This window comes from Cervus canadensis, chromosome 21 (assembly GCF_019320065.1).
Source record: "Cervus canadensis isolate Bull #8, Minnesota chromosome 21, ASM1932006v1, whole genome shotgun sequence".
NCBI lineage: Eukaryota > Metazoa > Chordata > Mammalia > Artiodactyla > Cervidae > Cervus > Cervus canadensis.
This window is the reverse complement of record NC_057406.1, coordinates 14,037,366-14,058,557: the sequence shown is the minus strand read 5'-3', so window position 1 is coordinate 14,058,557 and position 21,192 is coordinate 14,037,366. Positions and strand designations below refer to the sequence as shown.

Below are 21,192 nucleotides of genomic sequence, written 5' to 3'. Positions count from 1 at the left end.
TTTTAAGTGTGTGCAAAGATCATTAAGGTAATTTTTTTAAAATACCCAAAGTGTGGATGAATTCGGATTACTTATGGGACATTGCCTATTTTCTCAACTAACGTGTGTCAACAGGCAGTCACATATCACATGGGTCCTTCACAATATTATGACCTTAAAATGGGGTTCTCATCTTCTAGAACATTCACAAGTGGCCTGACAGAAGGAAATTCAAATCCTCCAGCATTTCAGAGAACAGAAGATGTATGTGTCACTATTATAAATAATAAGGAAATTAAAATCGTCCAGCATTTCAGAGAATAAAAGATGTACGTGTATTAAATATATATATTTAAAGAAAACTGTGCTCAAATTCTAAATGGCTGAGTTTCTCCCTTTGTAAATCAAGAAAGAAAACAAGCCCACAGAATTTCATCTCAGGTTTTAATAGAGGCTCTCATTCACTATATACAGGATTCTCCGCCGAAGGTGGCCTGGTGGGTAGCGACCCGAACGATGCCGAAAGCCACGGCCAGCTCAGGGGCCACTAGCGGGGACCGTCTTGGTCGGCTGCACGTCCTCGATCTCAGAAGACAGCCAGCGGTAGGTGCGGTGACGCCGCAGCACCTCGATGGCCTTGAGCTCCAGGGGCGTGGCCTCAACGCCCAGGTCTTCCAAGCCTGGCAGGTGAGGCAGGGTCCTGTCTGTGGTGTGAATCTGCAGATAGACAAGAGGCACCGAGAGCACTCAGGGCCGGCCTCGCAGACACTCCAACCTGCGAGCCGGCCTGCGTCCCGCTGCCGAGACTTCACTGGCTTCAGTGGATTCGGGGCAGAGACCACCAGAAGCAGAGCACAGAGAAGGGCCTGCGTGCAGAAGGAAAGGCCAGGCCCCACGGGTCAGCTCCAGGTCTGTCCCCGAGCGCAGAGCAGGGCTCGGGTGAGGGGTAAAGAGCAGTCAGTCTGGGATGGAGCGGAGAGACTGTCAGAGCCACAAGCTCAACAGAGAAATGAGACTGGCCGGTTCTCCAGGCATGGCTTTCTGCCTTGGTTTTGCTGAATCAACATCACTCAACAATAACCCGCTCCAGCTCACCTTAACCTGGCTGACTAATGCTGACTATGGATCTCAAAACCCGAACCCACATTGTTTGGAGGGAAAGAGGTGAAGCCCGGAGATTCCAAAAACCCCAGCTCATCCGCGAGCAAACCAGAAGGCTGGGTGTACACCCGCAGCAACAACAAGCCTCTCTCCAGCCTGGGCACGTCTACCATCCTTCCCCCGAGAGCTGCCCAGTGACCTCCAGACCAAACCCAAAACCCACCGGCCTGCTGCCCCAACACTCTCAGTGACAAATGGACGAGGTGCAACCGTCAGACACACTAGAGCGTCCTGCCCACCAGCTCTCCCACCCGATCCTTCTTGAACATAGAAAGGACACCTGGAAACTGGTTTGGGATTCTAGACCGAGCCCATCATAGCAGGGAGAACGGCTCCTGTTCACATCGTTCTCCAAGGACTGTTTCATCTTCTCTTTCAGGTAACATTCAGAGGAGGCTTCCCAGGTGGCTCAGTGATAAAGAATCCACCTGCCAATGCAGGAGATACAGGAGAAGAGGGTTCGATCCCTGGGTTGGGAAGACTCCCTGGAGAAGGGCATGGCAACCCACTCCAGTATTCTTGCCTGGAGAATCCCACGGACGGAGGAGCCTGGCGGGCTACAGTCCATGGGGTCGCACAGAGTCAGACATGACTGAGTGACTAAACAACATTCAGAGGACAACACGGCTGCTGCTTGTCAGTAAAAGGGAACAGGTTTTCAAAGGTAGAGGTAGCAGAGTGTATCTATTTTGTTTCCTCCCTAGAAACACTTCTATGTGCAGTGGGCAAATGACCAGTGAGGGAGACCAGCATGGAGACAGTGAGTCAGGCAGTGACCAGCGCACTGCAGGGGATGAGAGGCACCCAGAGTCAGGCCAGAGGACGGAATGACCTACTGCCTGAACCGGAGTGGGGAGAGGGGAGACAGCCCTCCACATTTCTGCAAGTGGAAAATTATCAATACTGTGATAAACAGTTCCATAATAAAATGTTGAACAAAAAGGTAGGAAGAGGGAGGTGCGAGCTGGCACACTTGAGTGTCGCCTAGCAGGCTGGTCTGTGCCATCCAGAACAACAGCCACCAGCCAAAGCGGTGACTTTAATTTACAATTTTACAAAATTCAAATTTTATTTCTGCCATCACACAAGCCACGTCTCAAGTGCTCCACAGTCACTGTTGTGGGGGCTGCTTTTCGAGCACAGTCGAGGACAGAACAGTACCAGCCCAGCAGGAAGGACGCGGCAGTCCTGTTTACATGGAGAGGAGTTAGGAAAGGAAAGAATCAAGGGAGAATCCTCGATTTTGGGTTTGAGCATCAGAGAACAGTGATACCATCAACTGAGCTGAGAGGGGCTGGGAGAAAAGCAGGTCTGCGGCTCTCGTTTTGGACGAGCCAGGTTTCAGATGATGAATACATAGCTAAACAGATGGGAGGCTTGCCGCTGGGTGCGCGGGGGGCAGTCCCGGTGGGGAGCTGAAGCTGCCGCCTTGAGTGTACAGACGGAACGAGGTAAGAGTCTTCCAGAGAAAGAGCCAGGACAGACGAGGGCGGAAGACAGAGCCCTTGGTCCCCAACACCAGAGACCAGGGACAGAGGGTGAGCCAAGGAGATCGAGGGAGCAGGAGAAGCAAGAGAACCGGGGAGAACAGAGGGGAGTCAGGGCTTCAAGAAGAAGGAAGGCCGCCTCTGATCAGCGCGGCTCCCTGCAGGTGAGAGGAGGTCAGGGTGCTGACTGCCGGGCCTGGCAGCAGAGACCACAGGTGACCTGGAACGAGCATTTAGGGAGACAGTGGAGACAAAAGCTGAAAGGAATGGGTTAAAGCAGGGAGGAGGTGAGAAGCTGGCAGCCCCAGGTACAGCCCACTCTTCCAGAAAGTCTGATGTACACAGACACAGCCGATCAGGGCAGCAGCAGATGGTATGGGCCGAGGGCAGGACTCTGGCCTTTAACACAGAGAGCTAGAAGGCATGTCTATATGCAGGTGGAGATGATCCAGGGGAGAGAAAAACTGAAAACCTCCAAGACAGGGCCCTGAGAGGCTGGGTGTGGATGAGGTTCATGCACATGGGCGGGGCTGACCTGAGACACAGGGACTGCAGACAAGCCCGTGGAGTTGACCCAGGAGGTCCCCGAGGAGGTCCCCGGAGCAAACTCAACACTCGCTCATCCATCACCCACCCAGCAGGGGCTGGTCACCCTCATACTCACCCGCTCCACTTTATCCCTCGTGGTCCAGGGTTCAAATGGACTAATTTCAAAGAGCCGACCGACCCACCTAGAATAGGAACAAACAGGGCACACGTGATGAGCATCTCTGCTCCCTGTTCACGCCAGGCACGGCATGCTGCCAGGGAGCCGGGAAGTCACTGAGTGTGTTTAAAGAAACTAACGAGCACCCAAACTTCCTGGCTCCCAGCCTGGGAGGTCACCTCTCCTTTCAAGCCGACCGCCCGCCTGCCTGCCTCGCAGCCGGCTCTCCTTGGCCCCACCAAAGGGACAGTGAATCAGGAAAACCAAGAAAGAGTGCAGTCGCCCCACCCACAAGACAAACAAAACAGATCCACCATTGAGTGAAACCTGTCAAATTCAGAGTTAAGCCCCAGATATTCATATATGCTTCTGTTAAGGACGCGGGGCGAGGCAGGTGCTATGCAAGATAGAAAGCGTGAGCCTTAAGACAGGGGCCCTGAGGATCCAAGAGATCCAAAAGTGAGGAGATGCCTAAGATCTAGGGTTTGAATCAGGAAGCCAAGAGAAAACCCAGACGAGAGGGCCACCTGCCTCCTCGGTGTCATCTCTTCATCCTACTGAAACTGGGGGATTCCTCATCTGTCACCTGAGCTCCTGTCTTCTGTGTCCTTGGGACAGGAGGCACCCGAGGAATTCCTGGGGGTCCCCACATCCCACAGAGCACTGGAGGCGGAGCAAGGAGCCTGTGCTCCAAGTAGCAACCATGGGGCCAGCTCTCCTTCAATCTGCCTGTCCTAAGGGGCCTTTACGCAAAAAGTCTTTGAACCCAGGCTTCTGCCACTTTTTAAAAGCCTGAAAAACATTCCAATGGGAGGTAAGAAAAAAATGAAAAGGAAGCTGAAAACAGGTCAAAATTTCTCTAAGAACTCAGCAAGCCTCAGATTCTGTCCAACCAACTTCACTAGCAAAAAGGACAGTTTTGGCTTAAAACAAAACAAAACAAAAAAAAACACAAAAACACAGCTTACAATCCTCCAACTCTGTGCCCTGGTTCTATGTTAACACATCAGTGAATCTTACCATCACACAGCCTTCTAATTCTCTATTTTTCTGATACCTGTCAGTGTACGGGCTTTTTGAGGGTTTCCTATAACATCCTGAGTGCCTAGAATATTGCCTAAGACACAGCTGGCATTCAAGAAATGTCTGCAGAGTGACTGAGTGACCAAGCGAATGAAGAAGTCAGCTGCCATGTTGGTTCATCAATCTCTGGCAAACGACATGAAAGTGTCCCTGAGCAGGACCTTAATGTGTGACATGATCGTTCCATACAGAGCGCTTCCCTGGTAGCTCAGGGGTAAAGGACCCGCCTGCCAATGCAGGAGATGTGGGTTTGATCCCTGGGTCAGGAAGATGCCCTGGAGAAGGGAAAGGCTACCCACTCCTGTATCTTGCCTGGGAAATCCCATGGACAGAGGAGCCTCGTGGGCTACAGTCTGTGGGGTCACAAAGAGTCAGACCCGACTTAACAACTAAACAACTACAACAAACCTACACGGGAAAGAGTGAGGCAAGAAGCAGGAAAAACAGACAAGGCAACTGTAGGAAATGGCTACATCAACCAGGTTTCTTTCCCCAGCCATGTAATCAGGCTGCCTTGATGAAGGGGGGTCCCTTTCCCACTCCTGGGCAAGTGGATAAAACAGGGAAACCTAACTGCTCCTTTATACAATCTGCCAAGCATAACTGCCAATTACACCCAGGACTTCTAGTGGGAGAACGTGAAGATCTACAGATTCCATCTTCTATCATGGTGCTTATTCACCCACAAAGCCACACTCCCTTTCTTAAGCTCTTCTAGTTCTTTCCCAGATGGACATCAAGGTGTCAGGAGCCCCTCCTCATTAGAGATTCTAAGGTTTCACCACAAGGGACACACTCTCTATAACCCCTGGGGAGAGCATCACAAAGGGAAGCATCCGGTTAGCTCTTTTCTAGAAGCACAAAAAGCAGCGCTTTACTTACCGATAGGCAAAGTGTGGCAAAGGGTACGGCAGGAAGGGCCTGTGAGCCACGGCAAAGATGTACTGCACGAGGTCGAAGAGCAGGTACCGATTGGGCCTACGAACAGAAGGTTCACACACTCACACACTTCTGTTCTTAGTTTAACAAGATAACATCGTTCTTGTGAAAATGGAAAACATGTATGTCCTATAGGAAATACAGATTAGCACAAGGAAAAACCACCCACCAAAGATGAAGCTAATAAACTTAATATATCCTTCTTATTCCCTTATTCATTTTTTGCTTTTATAAATGTAAGATTACACAGGTCATCCTATTCCGTAATGTCTTCTTCATTTAACATCAAATCCCCATCATTTTGAGTTCCGTTAACTGTGACTCAGAATGGCCCAAGTGTCTGCTCACAGAGAAAGGCACACAGGAGGCTGTGTCCTTCCCGGCTTAGACTGCAGGGCTCAGCACTGCAGTCACCCCTCTGTACATGTCCTGAGCAAAACCTCGTCCCCCAGCTCCTCTCCCATCCTCGCACTGCAAAACCGCTCTCTGGTTAATCCAAGTATCTGCCTTCTTTGCACCTGAGCCCTGAGCAAGACAGAGTTGCAGAGAACATACTCCTGGGCCTCCCCTTACATTTCTGATCATGAGCTTCAAGGAGAAGCTCAGCTCTGCTCTGCGGTCCTACTGGGTGCTCCTGGGGTCGGGGGGGGGGTGCTCTTTCCCTCTTTTCTCGGGGGGTGCCTATCTTCCTCTCCATCCTCAAATTTTTCACATACCTCTCTCTGCCACCCTATTCTGCCTTTTAGCTGATGATCTTGTTATTTCATCCTTTACTTAACGATGTCTTATGAAGCATAAAAGTTTTTAATTTCAATGAAGTCTAATTTATCCACTTGTTTCTATGCTTCTGATGTCACATCTACAACATTTCTGCCTAACCCCAGGTCTAGAAGATTTTTAAATGTTCCTTCCAAAAGCTTTACAGCTTAACCCTTACAGTTAGGTCCCTGGTCTATTTTGAGTTAATTTTTTTATGTATGGTGTGAAATCAGAATCTGTGGCATCTTTCTACATGTGGATAGTACCGTTTGTTGAAAACATGATTGCTTACCCATTGCAATGCCATGGTGCCTCTTCAAAAATTCATTGTCCATAAACATGAAGTCTGGTTTCTAGACTACCAATTCTGTTTAACTGATCTACACATCTATTCTTATGCCAGTGCCACACTGTTCTAATAATTAGAGCTTTTGAGTAAGTTTTCAAATTGGAGAGCTTAAGTGCTCCAAGTTTATCCTTCTTGGTCAAAATGGTTTTTTGGCTATGGTGGGTCTTTTGTATTTCCATATATATTTAGAATAAATTTGTCAATCTGCTTGAAATTTGGTTGAACAGACAGATCAATTTGGGGAAAATTGCCATTTTAACAATATCGACTCTTCCAACCCAAGAATACGGCAATGTCTTTCCATTTATTTTGGTTTTCCTTCATTTTCCTCCTTAATGCTATGTGATTTTCAGTATACAAGACTTGTGTTTCTTTTGTTAAATTTATACATTTTGTTCTTTTTGATCGCATTGTAAATAAACTTATTTTATGTATTTTCAAGTCGTTCATTTCTGAAAAATGCATCAAATAAACCTGTGAGTGGCATGTCTAGAAATTATTGCTAATTGTAAGTCACAATCCTTTTATTTTAATAGGGTGTACAATTTTAAGTCAAACTCCAGTCACTTACCCAACAAAGGCAAAAGTTTTCCCTCTGGCATCTGGGTCTTTAATTGCATTAATAATTCCTTTGGTGACATCCACAATCTATGAGAAATTATAACATATGTTTCAGTAACTGCTGAAAGAGAGAGCAACAGAGAGAGATGAGGGAGAGAATTTTAAAAAGAGAGGGAGGAAGGAGAGCAGGCCACATCAATCACCACAAAATAACGCAATTAAAATGACATCACTGTCTGCTTTCAGAAAACTCCTAAACGAATCCACTTCTCAAGGACTCAAATCAGCTCCGTGTAAAAGGGTCACCGAAATCAATACTTTCACCAGTGGGGGCGTGTTTATCTCCAGGCCGTGCCCAGGCCTGTCCCACCGGCTCCAACCTCACCCCGTCCTCCTCCTCCTCCTCACGTCACCATGCTGTCACAAAGCATTAGGCTGAACTACATGGACACCCAATATTCCACCGTTTTGACTTTTAGAATAATCTCATGTCACATAATAATAATCCATATGATATCAGACCCCACGGTCTTCACTGGGGGTGATTCTGGCCCCCAGGAGTCTCGGGCAAACGCCTGGAGAGTTTTAACCGGCACAGTTTTGGGGGAGCCACTGTCATCTGATGGCTGGAGGCCGTCCCACACCAGCCCCACAACAAAGCGTAATCCCACCCAGAAAGTGCAGTGTTCCAGCTGAGAAACCCTGGTTCATCACTACACGGAACCCACAAGGTTCTCACCTCTGCTCCCTGACATCTGGTCCCCTCTGCCTGGGCCACTCCACCCCACCCACTGCCTCCGTCCAGTTGCAAGTCATCTTCAGGGTCTCCCCTAAGATGTCACTTCCTTGGAGCCCTTCCCTGACCTCCAAATTTGTCCTCTGCCCTATCTACGTGAAACCCCTCCCTGTCAGCACTTATCACACTGCCCGACAAGTGCCATGCTGACCTGCCCCTGACCGGGGCCAGCGTGAGGACAGCACACGCCTGTATTGTGAGCACTGTGACATTCCCAGTGACACTGTGAATATCCCAGTGATATTCCTCAAAACACTTCTCTTGAATGAATGAACAAGTGAAAACGTACAGGGTACCTGCACTTCTCAGGTACACTGAGAGAGAGTCAGTCAGAGCAATCTGACAGAGACAAAAACGTCAGAACTTACAGAATTAGGATAAAACCTGAAAACCGATCACCTGAATCTTGAATTCAGCAAAACCTCCTTTATCCAGGGTACTTACATATACTGGCTGTTTCACAGTCTTCTTGCCCAAGGAAATAAGAGGGACACCACCAAACCAGCGGATATCTGGCAGAAAAAAGGCAACATCTTAGAAGGCCTCACCTGCCTGAAGACCCTCCTGTCTCTGGGTGTCCCGAGCTGGTATAACTATTTTGCGTAGTAAAAATAAATAGATGTAGCTTAAATAAATACAAATAAATAAATGTAGCATAAGTTACTGATCTTATAAGAGGCGCCACCTTTGTTTGTTCTTCACACAACAAACATAGGAAGTGAAAGAGTCAAATACTTGGGGACAGGGAGAACAAGGAGAGAGGACCAAGGGCTTGGCTACCTGTCTTCTGCTCAGCACTGCCAAGTGCACGGTCACTCCCAAGACGGAGCTCTACCTGCACCCCATTCTAACCAACAGACCAGCAACACAAGAAGCCCAGGAAAAGACGCAGGTGGAAACAGAAAGGTAGTGTATGATGAATGTAGCACCACAGATATGCAGAAAACGGAAGTATTTAATAGATGACACCAAGACGGTCACTCTCCTATTGGAAGGAAGAAAACCTACTTGCGAAATAATTGAGGAATCTGTCCTCTCTGCCAAAGATGTCAGACGGCTTTATGATGGTGGCTTCTGGAAACGTCTCTCTCACTTCCTTCTCTCCAACAGCCTAGACAGCCAAACAAAACAGAGCTCTGAAGTCAGTGAGGGAAACTTCCATCCTTCCACCATCAGAACACGAGGGTCCTTCCAGGTCACACTTTCCTCCAGGTTAAGGGCATCGTATGATAACACTCAGTTATAGGCACACCCCACCCCCCCAGCCCCGCCTTATATGCAGTTTTGCTTCCCACTTTCAGTTACCCTCGGTCAACTGTAGCCTAAAAACATTAAATGGAAAATTCCAGAAATACTTGCTAAGTTTTTAAAGCGTACGCTGCTCTGAGTGGTGTGGGGAACTCTCAGGTCCTCCTCCTCGGGCCTGCTGCCACAAGAATCTATCTCAACATTATCATGAGAAGAAGGGTGAGTACAGTTAGCAGGCGGAGCGAGAAACAGGGTGGGGGCGCTGCATTCACACCACTTTTATTACAATCTATTACAACTGCTCTTTTTTATTAGTAGTTACTGTCGTCAGTCTCTTTCTGTGCCTAATTTATACATGAAACTTGATCACAGGTATGTATGCACAGGATAAGCAAAGCGTGTACTATAGAGTTCTATACCATCCTCGGTTTCAGGCATCCACCGGGGGTCTGGGAAAGTAATCCCGGCAGTTAAGTGCAGGGATTCATGTACACAGAATTTAAAAAGAAAATAACACACAAAAGAGCCCTGTGTCGTTTAGCTCTTGCTGGGCTTCTTTCCATATTTATTTCCAGGGAATCTTATGCAGAAGAAGGAAGGAGAAAAATCAGAACAGATTTTGTTCTGGCCTCCATGTTTCCTTCCAATCACAGACTCTCTGGTTTGTCTCAATTATGAGCAACAAGCCAGAGAAAGGAGGGTGGGGTGCAGGAGGCTACAGCAATGGAAGTGGCAGCAGCGCACGCCGGCCCAGAGGAGCGGGCACGGGGCCCTCCTGCCGCACCTCCTCTGCTGCGACAGACACCCTCTCTCGGGATCGTCTGTCCCTTCTGAGACCAGGCCCCTCGGTCGTGTAGCAGTCAGCACCTTGCCTGGCCTTCCCTCCCACCCGTGCCCGCCAGGGGTGGCATCCGAGCCCCAGGGGACTCAGACCTCGAGCCCCAGGGGACTCAGACCTCGGTTTCTTGAGCTTCTCAACTCCAGAAACCTCGTCTCCACCCCACTCCCCGACTCTCAACTTGGATGACACAGATCAGAGCATCCCCAAGCGCCCCTCCTCTGAGCTGCTCTTCACTGACAAGCTCCTGGGCTGCCAGCCTGCCTGTTCCGTGCTCTTCTGCTCCTAAGGTGCTACCCTTCACCTGCCAAGGACCCCAGTCCACTGTTTCTGCCTTCCTCCATACCAACCCTCGTGACATCTGCCCCAGACTAGAGTCCATGGCCCACCTCTGTCATCACTCTCCTGACTCTGGGTTAAACCATTGCTATTTAAACATTTAATTATTATATTATGAATTCGAGCAACAGTATGAAAACCAGCTTCTCACAGACAGCTTTGAAATCCTGAGTCAGGTATTCTTAACCAATCCCTATTTTTCCTTTCCAGGAATCTTGATACTGAGGATGTTTTTATAAGATTCCCCAAGCTACTCTGCAACACCTGGTGCATGTGGAATTATTCTCGTCAATGGATTAGAAACTAGATGTGAGCTAAGACCATGTCTCCCCAGCACCCACTATACAATGGAGCACACGGAAGGTGCTTAATAAATGATTTGCTCAGTTAAAGATTACAGTGGATCCAACAGCTGGAGCCAGTGTTAAGGAACTCTGATGTCCTTATCAGCCTGACCCCAAGCAGACTCCTAATGGGAGGAAACAAATGCCGAAGGCAGCTCCAGGCACCGCAGCCCCTCCTGAGTCCCTGATGATAAAACATCTCTGGTTACAGACCGACTCCAAACCAGGCTGGTCCATTTCCAGGCACAACTGGGACCACAGTGGGGTTTCTGGGAGTCCAGGAAGGCTAACTACAATGTCAACAGCCATCGTCCCTGACAAATATTCATCCTGTCACCCCAGCTTTCACATCACTCCTCCAAAGGCATAAGACATGACTATGCAAGGGTCAGAGAAAGAAAGACGGTCCTTGAGCTTTTCTGGGTGACACGGGTATGACTCTGGTATAGGAATCAGACTCTACGTTTTGTGTTTGCCTGTAATTCTGTTACGCGCTAAGAAACTTTACACACTTGAGGGCAGGTAACAGGATGAGCCACCCATCTCTGCAGCCGCTTAGCACAGTTCCCTGCAAACAGAAGACACTCAACCACGCCTCACCCACACAACAATCACACCCTGGACATGAGAACTAGAAATCCCCTAATTCTGGACACGTCAGTGAGGAAACTTTCTCACTTAACTCATGCCCCTAAGGGGCCAAGAAACCCAAGCTCTGTGAACCACTTTCCAAATTGACTTGTTCTGTACCTTGTTTCTCAGATACTTAGAAGAGCTCTTAATATCAGCATTCAGATGGGAAATGTGAATAAATTTCTCAACTCCAGCTTCTTTAGACACTTGAGCGATGGCTTGGGGAATCTTGACAAAAACATCCTCAAAGTCAAAGTTTCTGGAAAGAAAAGACAGGGGGTGGTTAAGAACACTTGACTTGGGATTGCAAAGCTTTCTATGATAAGCTGGTTTCTATATGATTGCTGGGATTCATAATAGTTAAGCTTTTAAATAGCAACGATTTAACCCAAAGTCAAAGGTAATAAATTTTTCTAAAATTTTACAGGCCTGCTCATTGTCACTCCCATACCTAATGTCAGGCTGACTATAAGTGATCAAACAGCACAGGTATTGCCTTTTAACAATGTCTGGCTGCACTGTTTGAGTGGGGAGGGGGGATGTGCTGGGTGCTGGAGGGGAAATCACTTCTTACTCCTGGGCCTTTGTTTCCCTCAGAGAGGAAAAAAGGAAACTATAAAAAAAAAAAAAAAATCACTCACCAATTTGATGCAATAACATAAACTAAGTGCCTGCTCTGTACAAAGGGCTATGATAGTCATCTCGGGGGCTAATGAGGCTGAATAAGACCCGCAAGTCATCAGAGAACTTAAAAATATGTGACAAGGCAGACATACCTTAAATACATCAAAGCTAAACTTTCACAAGTGCGGAGAAAGGGGCATGAACAAAGCGCTGTGGAACCGCAGGATTAAAATCCCTTTGGCTGTGCGCTTGAAACTGTCACAGCATTGTTAATGGGCTATACCTCAATACAAAATAAAAAGTTAAAAAAAACACAACCTAAAAAAAAAAAAAAACAACACACAACCTTACCTGTTGATAAACAACACACACAAGGGCTAAAAATAACTCAAACAGGCACTCATGCTATCCTTGATTAACAACATGGAGAACAGACTGAGAACACTGCTCACACGAGAAAAACCAGTGTGCAGCTTGTCAGTCTGGGGAACAGGAAAACCCTCCTTCCTATCCCCCCAGCTGGAAAGATCCAAACACAGGACCCCCAGTGGTGATGCCGGCAAGGTGGTAACACCCACTGCACTCACACCGTTTATACTGGTTTTTCATGAGCAGCATGTCACAATGTCTGCACACTGGACTTACCACCAACTAAATCCCCAGCTGGGGGGTCGGGGGGGTGGGGGTGTATGGGAAGAAGGGAGGGGTCAAGTGGGGAGGGTGGCCCCTGGGTGTGAAAAGGTTGTTCAATCAACACTGATGAACTAACTAAAAATGTCACAACTACAATCCCTGGCATGCTACGTGCCACCAAGAAACGTCCACTGAGCCCTCAGCCCGCTTTGCAAAGAAGCAACGGGAGTCGGAGACTCACCTGGTTTCCCACTCGCGCCCGACCAGATTGATGACCACGCTGCTGTGCTCCACGGCTCTTCGGATTGAGTCCTTGTCTCTCCCGTTCCAGTCCTGTAACACAAACATTTTTTAAAAGAGGAAAGTGTGTCAGTGGAAGAGTGCAGGCCCAGGCAGGAAGATGAAAGAGAAGCCAGCTGTGTGAACAGCTGAGCCAAGCACCCAGGCCCCGAGTGTTTCTCCACAGAAACTGCGGGCACTGGGACAGCACAGTTCTTCGTGGGAAGGACCGGCCTGTGCACCTGAGGATGCTCAGCATCCCTGGTGCCCACCTAATAAACCATGTGGACGCCAGTCACGTGACAAACAAAAAGGGCCACACACTCCCTTTTTCACCACTCCCTTGAAGGCTCTCCCCAGCCCACCCCTCTGCCCTGCCCTACTGGCAACTATTGGCCTAGAGGAAGAACCTGAAGGTTGAAGAGTAACAACATGGAATGCTCAGGAAGAAGTGTTTCAAGTGAAGTCTATGCAAAGCTAGCCAGGTTATAAATCACCCTATTTGTAATTCTCTGTCTAGAGAAACACTGTCCAGGAGAAATATAACATGAGGAACACAAGTAATTCTGATTTTTCTATTATCCTCATTTAAAAGAATGAAAAGAAACAGGTGAAATTCATTTTAGTAATTTACCTTATTGGACCCAATATACTCAAAATACTATTTCAATATGTGATAAATGTGAAAAATTATTAACAATATATTGAATAGTATTGCCTTCGAACCAAATCTTTCATTTATGGCATACCTCAATCCAGACCAAGTGACATTTCAAGGGCTCAAGAGCCAATGTGGCCAAAGGTTACTGTCCAGCATGGGTTAAGAGCAGGGGCTGGCAAACTATGACCCCAGGCAAATCCAGCCTGCAATCTAACTTTGTAAATAGTTTTCTCGGAACACTGCCACTCCCATTTGTTCACATACTGTCTATGGCTGTCCTGCCAGTGCAGGAGATGCAGGTCAATCCCTGCGTCGGGAAGATCCTCTGAAGAAGGAAATGACCATGCACTGCAGTATTCTTGCCTGGGAAATTCCACGGACAGAGCAGCCTGGTGGGACACAGTCCAGGGGGTCGCAAAGGGTCGGACATGACTTAGCGACTAAGCACATACATGGCTGCTTTCAAACTACAAGGGCAGAGCTGAGCAATCAAGACCTGCAGAGCTTAAAATATTTCCTGTCTGGTTCATTAGGGAAAAAGTCTGCTAAGTGCTGGACCAGGGTTTACAAGAATGGCCTGTGAATGGAGGACACCCTTGGTCTACTTTGGAAGGAAACTGCTGCTTGGTTATACTGCCTCTCTCTCCCAGAAATGACCTTAGCGGTTTACATTAGTCGGCTCCCATGATCAGTAACCCGGGCTCTCACCATAAAGATGATCTGGCCCAGGTCACCCATGGGACGAAGGTGCATGGTGTCATATGGCTCACACCGGTAGGGGACAATCACCTGTGACCCCATGCGACCTAGAAAAGAACGGGTTGAAGCAAGGATCAACGTTAACATAATACAATTACATTATACAGCAGTGACTTTGTAAACATTTCAGTTCTAGTGTGACTGTTGCTGTTCTTCAGTCGCTCAGTTGTGTCCGACTCTTTGGGACCCCATGGACTGCAGCACGCCAGGCTTCCCTGTCCTTCACCAACTCCTGGAGCTTGCTCAAATTCAGGTCTATTGAGTCGGTGATGCCATCCAACCATCTCATCCTCTGTCATCCCCTTCTCCTGCCTTCAACCTTTCCCAGCATCAGGGTCTTTTCTAATGAGTCGGCTCTTCGCATCAGTCGGCTGAAGTACTGGAGCTTCAGCTTCATCATCCATCCTTCCAATGAATATTCTAGTATGATACGTGAATCAATTCTATGCTTAATTTTAAAAACATATTTTGCCATTATGCTCGAGATGTCATAGGGCTTCCCAACTGGTGTAGCAGTAAAGAACCCACCTGCCAAAGCAGGAGACACAAGAGACATGGGTTTGATCCCTGGGTGGGGAAGATCCCCTGGAGAAGGGCATGGCAACCCACTCCACTATTCTTGCCTGGGAAACCTCATGAACAGAGGGGCCTGAGGGCTACAATCCATGGGGTTGCAGAGTCAGACACAACGGAGCACATAAGAGCAACAGAGATGTTGTAATTTTTCAGGGTTCCCTATTTCTGTATTAATGTCCTGTATAAGAAGTCTGTGCCTGCTCTGAATGTACAGGAGTCCAAAACTAACATAAATCCAAGATAGGAGGAATTCAAAACACTGTGACAATGAAAAGAAACAGAGCTCACAGTTTCTCAGTACGTAAACATAATAAAGAGCTTTGGAGTTTGTTGAACTTGAGGAACTTGACTTACCAAGGTGGTTGACGACATAGCGGCCCAGGAATCCTGTTGCTCCAAACACAGTGGCCACGATCCCACTGACAGAGGAACGCCCACCTCTGCCATGCGGTATGACTGCATGATGAAGCTGGCGCTGGGGTGGGCCGTGAAACACAGAGGCGGCTAGGGCAGGAACAGAAGAACCTTGAAGAAAACCCAGAACACACATAAAAGTGACCATGAATACAGAGAGCTTCTTTTCCTGGAAATGCAACATTATTTTGCTCTCAGTATTTTCACTTACTTAGGGAACAGTGCAAAGTTAACTTTTGAATTACAAGTTATAACTGAAGTGCCAACCACAATAATAAATACAAATGACTGCAATAAAGAATCCACAGGACATAAGGAAAACTGTATAAAGATCAGAAAGCAAACTCCCTGTCCTATGGGCTATAATTTACCTAGAAAGATAAATCACCTTACGAAAAATAATCAGCAGTTACAAATTAAGAGGGTATAAACCTCCCCATGAAATGAGCAGAAAGAATGCAAACTAAAGGCACCATAAGTTAAATGACCTTGAGGAAGGATTCCTGGATAAAGCATTCTAAGAAAGGTCTGAGTGAGTAATGACAAAAAAGATAGATTTCCACGTGAAACACCTAACACATCTAACAATGCAGAAGTAGAAATGAATAAGCCCAGTGCAGGGAACAGCAAAAGATGCACCTGGAACAGACTGTGAAACAGTCTGTGATGATGAATGAAAGTAGAGTTGATGATATGGACTGGAGGCAGAGATAAAAGATGATTTTTTTTTTTTAAGAGTGCAATTCAGACTGTACTCTTTAGTACAACACTACTGAAAATCATCCAAAGTTGATGAGTAAGCTACTAAGAAAGTAAGTCTGTGTCTGCTTACTAGCGATGACTGCCCAGAAACCACTGCTTTTCCCTATCTAAAAGTGTGGAATTGGAGAAAGAGCCTAGCTTACCAAACAGTTACTGAAACCACAGAGATTAAAAACAAACACTGCAGATCAGACACATAATGGTAACAAAATAATAATATCTAAATAACACCTAAACTTACAGAGGCATCCAGCATCACTCTTAGGTATTATTTTATTTCACATTATCTTTACTACCACTTTGCACACCAGAAAACCATAGCTCGGAGAGGTTCTGTGACTAAACCAAAGAGCCAGCAAAGGGGATTGAAAAAGAGAGAAAACAAAAGAAAATGGTGATCCAGAAGTCAAATGAAGAGAGTGATGGATGGAGAGAAGAGTTAACTCTGTCAAACGCTGCTGAAAAGGGAAATAAGCAGGGAGCAGAGGACGCTACGATCTAGAAGATGTTGCCTCTAAGTGGCCTGAACAAGAACAATTTTTCTGGAGGAGGAGTGCAGTGGGGAGGTCCTAAGAGGAATATTGAAAATTCTTCTTGGGGGATGCAGTGAAAAGGGACTAAGAAAAACAGGACAGGAAGGGTTTGTTTAACATGAGCTATTATAACATATTTATATGCTAACGGAAAACACCCAGCAGAGGGGAAATGTTAATGACCCAGGAGAGGGAAGAAGAGGGAAGGGAGGAAGGGACCAAAGGCCAAGGGAGGGAACTGACTGGGCTTCCATCAGACCAGAAGCTCATCCACTGTAAGAGGAGGGAAAGCAGAGAATCACCCCAACTCAGCCCTCAGATTTTTACAGTGCGGAAAAGATGGTTCCCATCTGACTCCTTCGCATTCTCTGTAAAGCTGAGAATAGGACAGGAGCACGTGCTAGAAGTCTTAGGAGACTGGCAACATTAACTAGTCATATGGGGAAAGGGAAAGCAAATTTCCCAGAAAAATATGCTGAAAATTGACTTGAGATTTTTATTCATGAATTTAAAATAGGAACAGTCAATTCATGTGGAGTGTTCCTTAGCTCAGCTCTCGGGAGCAGGCAGGAAATATGTAGAAACCTTGATTTAATCAGCATTGATTATTTTTTTTTTTTCTTTCTTTTATGACAAAGGGATGCAGACTGGGGAGTTGAGAATGTATGAAAGGGAATGATCAGAATAATGAGTAAGGAAGTTAGGGCACAGGATAAAGACCAGAACAAACAGAATCGGGAAAATTACCAGAGTCAAGGTATGAACATCTCCAAGGGTCCTAGAGGATTAGAGTAAATGTGTACAAAGCATGTAGTACGTTACCCCAGCATACATGAAGCATTTCGTGAGGAACAGTTACTTTCATTCATTGATAGTATTACTGTGAAAATTCCCAGAAGGTAATGTTACACTCACCTCACACAGTTGTTTTTTCAACAATTACAGACCAAGCACTATTCAAGAAACTGTGACTAGCACAGTAAAAAAGACAAAGTCCCTGGCCGCATGGAGCTTACATTTTAGAGGGCTGACATGAACATTAATAATAAATGGGTAAGGACCTTGCACATGTATGTACCTTGCACACTGTATGCACGCTCATGGGTGCTCGGTCTGCCTGACTCCTCACGACCCCTGACTTTTCACCACTGTAGCCCGCCAGGCTCCTCTGTCCATGTGACTCTCCAGGCAAGAATACTGGAGTGGATTGCCATTTTCTTCTCCAGGGAATCTTCCTGACTCAGGGATCGCCTCTGTCTCCTGCATTGGCAGGCAGGTTCTTTACCACTAGCACCACCTGAGGTCCTCCACAAATACAAGTTATTACCCTCTGACTCCAGGCTCTCCATTTTCTTCCATTTACTGGGAACACCATCAGGGAAATAAGATTCTTTATTCATCAAACCTACTTTGGTTTCCTACTTAATATCTAAACCAACAGTCTCCAAACACATTTGCTGGCACATTGCATTAGTGGGTTTTTTTTAAAGTATCATTTGTAAATTACATGCACCTTCTATGTAGTTCCAATATGTTATACACGTTATACAATATATACGAAAGCACTTAGAAAAGTGTCTGGTATGTAGTTTGAACTATGTGTTAGGTATTACTATTACAGAAAACATTTTTTTTTAAGTCCTAATACTGTATTTTTATATATCACTGGTTCTTCTTACAAAACCCATTTGGAAGACAACTGGTCTACGTTCTGCTTGGCTTTCAAAGGTCTCCATTACTTGATTCCATCTAATGGGGATTCCCAGGTAGCACTAGTGGTAAAGAACCTGCTTACAAATGCAGGAGACGTAAGAGACATGGATTCGATCCCTGAGTTGGGAAGTTCCCCTGGAGGAGGGCATGGCAACCCACTCCAGTATCTTGCCTGGGAAATCCCATGGACAGAGGAACCTGGCGGGCTACAGTCCATGGGGTCATAAAGAGTCAGACACAACAGAGGCGACTTGGCATATATGCCAAGGAGGTATTCAACCTCCTTTCCTACTGTTTCAGATCTTCAAGAAGTCATTTCACTGCCTCCAAAGAATTCTACTTCCTGCTGCCCTTCTCACCCCCTTGTCCTTGCCAGTACCAGGAAAAAGCCCAACCCCTCTGACTCTCCAGATCATAACAGCTCTAAACAAACAAAAATCAGTGGAAGTACTGCAGTTCTCCATGAGCCTTCCAATTTTCCCTCCCAATTTCAAATGATCTAATCTTTCCCTTTTCTGATTTCCTCTGGTACTTAATAGTCTCTGCATTTCACAGTGTTTTACACAGTTCTGTAGTGTTTTGATTACATTACACACTAGACTGAACTCTCCAGAGTTTACTCAAAAGCTTACTTTACCAGAGACAACAAAGCAGAGTGGTAAAGAGTACAAGCTACGGCATCAGTTAGGAAAAAAAAAAAATGAGTTAAAGGGAAAAAGAAATGTATGTAAATGTCTACGACTGTGGTTAGCCGACAGCAGGTACTCAGTAAATTGCAGTTATCTGATTCACAACCTACATTACGTGACACCAATGTAACAGTTTAACAAGATCCAGCAAATGTCTTTGCAAAGAAGTCAGGCTAAGAAATCATCCACTGTAAATGGTGTGCACCAAGCACCTGCCCAATGGTGTGGAATTGTTCTACCCAAGATGGAAAATAAAAAGGAATCCCCCAAATACTAATGCTCTCACCTCGGCTGAGCATTAGAACTACCTGTGGAGCTTTTTAAAATATAAGGTGGAAGAAGCCAGTCTCAAAAATTCTGATTCAATAGCTCTTCAGTGAGTCCCTATTTCTGTTTAATATTATAAAGCTCTAAGAATGATTCTGACATGCACCTAATTTTGAGAGCAAATGATATTCTGTAATAACTGAAATACACAATGGGAAAATGCAATTTTTGGAGACTGACATAGGGCATGTTTATGAAGGATAGGAGAGTGAAATAATGATGAAGTGTAACTGTACTCCTAATTTCCTTGCTTTTCTAGTCTCAGTGAGTGGAAGAGCAAATGTGTGCTTTCAATTTGAGGACCATAGAGGATCCAATCAGAACAGGAGGGACAATAAACTCTACTTATACAAATCTTAAAGTGTTCCTTTATTCTTCTTCCTTTATTTTCCACCAATCTCCTAATTCTTCTCTCCTGAGCATCCCTCACTCCTCCAGGCCTCAATGCCTCCTCAGAACACACTCCACCTTTGAGAAATGCTTTTGATTTGGAAAAGTACTACTATCAACACTACTTCATCGAATCTTCTCAGAAACTCCCTGATGTGGTGGTATGATCATTTCCACTGTCATACACAGAATCTGAAGTTAAAACGGATTAAGAGTTTTCACAAAGTCAATCTTTTCTCCACTATCCCTTTTTTTCCCATCCATTTCAGATTCCTATCCTGCCCCTCAATATTTCTTTCTTTAAAAAAAAAAAAAATCCTGTATATTGGAGTATAGTTGACTAACAATGCTGTGTTCGTTCCAGGCGTACAGCAAAGTGATTCAGTTATACATAGACTTACATCTATTCTTTTCAAACTCTCTTCCCATTTAGGTTGTTACATAACGTGGAGCAGAGTTCTCTGCACTATACAGTAGGTCCTTGGTTGCGCTGTGCTTAGTCGCTCAGTTCTGTCTGACTCTTTGCGACCCCATGGACTGTAGTCCGCCAGGCTCCTCTGTCCATGGGGATTCTCCAGGCAAGAATACTGGAGTGGGTTGCCATGCCCATCTCCAGGAGATCTTCCCAAACCAGGATCGAACCCAGGTCTCCCACATCGCAGGCGGATTCTGTCATCTGAGCCAATCGGTGTTAAACATAGCAGTGTGTACGTGTCAGTCCCAAACTCGCTAACTATCCCCCGCACCCACCCTTTCCCCTGGTAAACATAAGCTCCTTGTCTATGTCTGTGAGTCTGTTTCTGTTTTGTAAATAAGTTCATCATTTACATCATTATTTTTTAGATTCTACATATAAACGATATCATACAGGCATGTCTCTTTCTCTACCCAATATTTCTTATAACACCAAAATCAAGGCTTCCCCGGTGGCTCAGTGGTAACGAATCCGCCTGCCAATGCAGAAGACACCGGAAACTTGAGTTCGATCCCTGGGTCGGAAAGATCCCCTGGAGAAGGGAATGGCGACCCACTCCGGTATTCTTAGCTGGAGAATCCCATGGACAATGAAGTCTGGTGGACTACAGTTCTTGGGGTCTCAAAAGAGTCGGACACGACTAAGCAACTAAACAACAACCTTACAGCCGTATCAGTACTCTGAGTCTTTGGATCCTTTACATGCCCCCCACTTTCTCCTCTTCTTTCTCCTCTTCCCTTCGCGTTGCCCACATTCTCTCCGCGAAGACCCCTTCCCAAGGGCACAACTTAATGTATGAGCCGGAGGAGAGAGAAAGGAGAAACCGGACAGAGGCAGCTGCGGACCTAGAAAAACCAGGGGGCCCACGACTCAGCGCGACCGCTGCAGCACGGCGCCACTTCCAAAACTTTAGATCCGCATCTCGGACTCCCCATCCGGGGCCGCCGTTCCCGGTGACACTTACGTGACATTGGCAGGACCCGGACAACTCGGGGGTGAACGGCGGCCGCCATCTTCTCCCAGGATCCACCGCGGCCGGTGCTCCAGCCGACTACGGCTACCAGGCTGGGTCAAAAGGCATCCTCCCGGCCATCTGCGCAGGCGCCAACCTGGAATGGAAGGGGCGGGTCCGAGG

At 46.5% G+C, this 21,192-nt stretch overlaps 1 protein-coding gene across 1 annotated transcript; it reads right to left on the bottom strand.

The window, feature by feature from the left end:
• Positions 1-406: 406 nt before the first annotated feature.
• On the bottom strand, positions 407-21,164 carry NDUFA9 (NADH:ubiquinone oxidoreductase subunit A9). Its single transcript, XM_043440863.1, has 11 exons — positions 21,022-21,164; positions 15,109-15,279; positions 14,128-14,225; positions 12,721-12,812; positions 11,340-11,481; positions 8,829-8,931; positions 8,265-8,332; positions 7,035-7,111; positions 5,299-5,394; positions 3,292-3,358; positions 407-696 (listed from the first exon to the last, which is right to left on the bottom strand). Exons 1-11 carry the CDS (start codon positions 21,068-21,070, stop codon positions 517-519), a joined length of 1,143 nt encoding a protein of 380 aa, XP_043296798.1. The 5' UTR covers positions 21,071-21,164; the 3' UTR covers positions 407-516.
• Between the last annotated feature and the right edge of the window lie 28 nt (positions 21,165-21,192).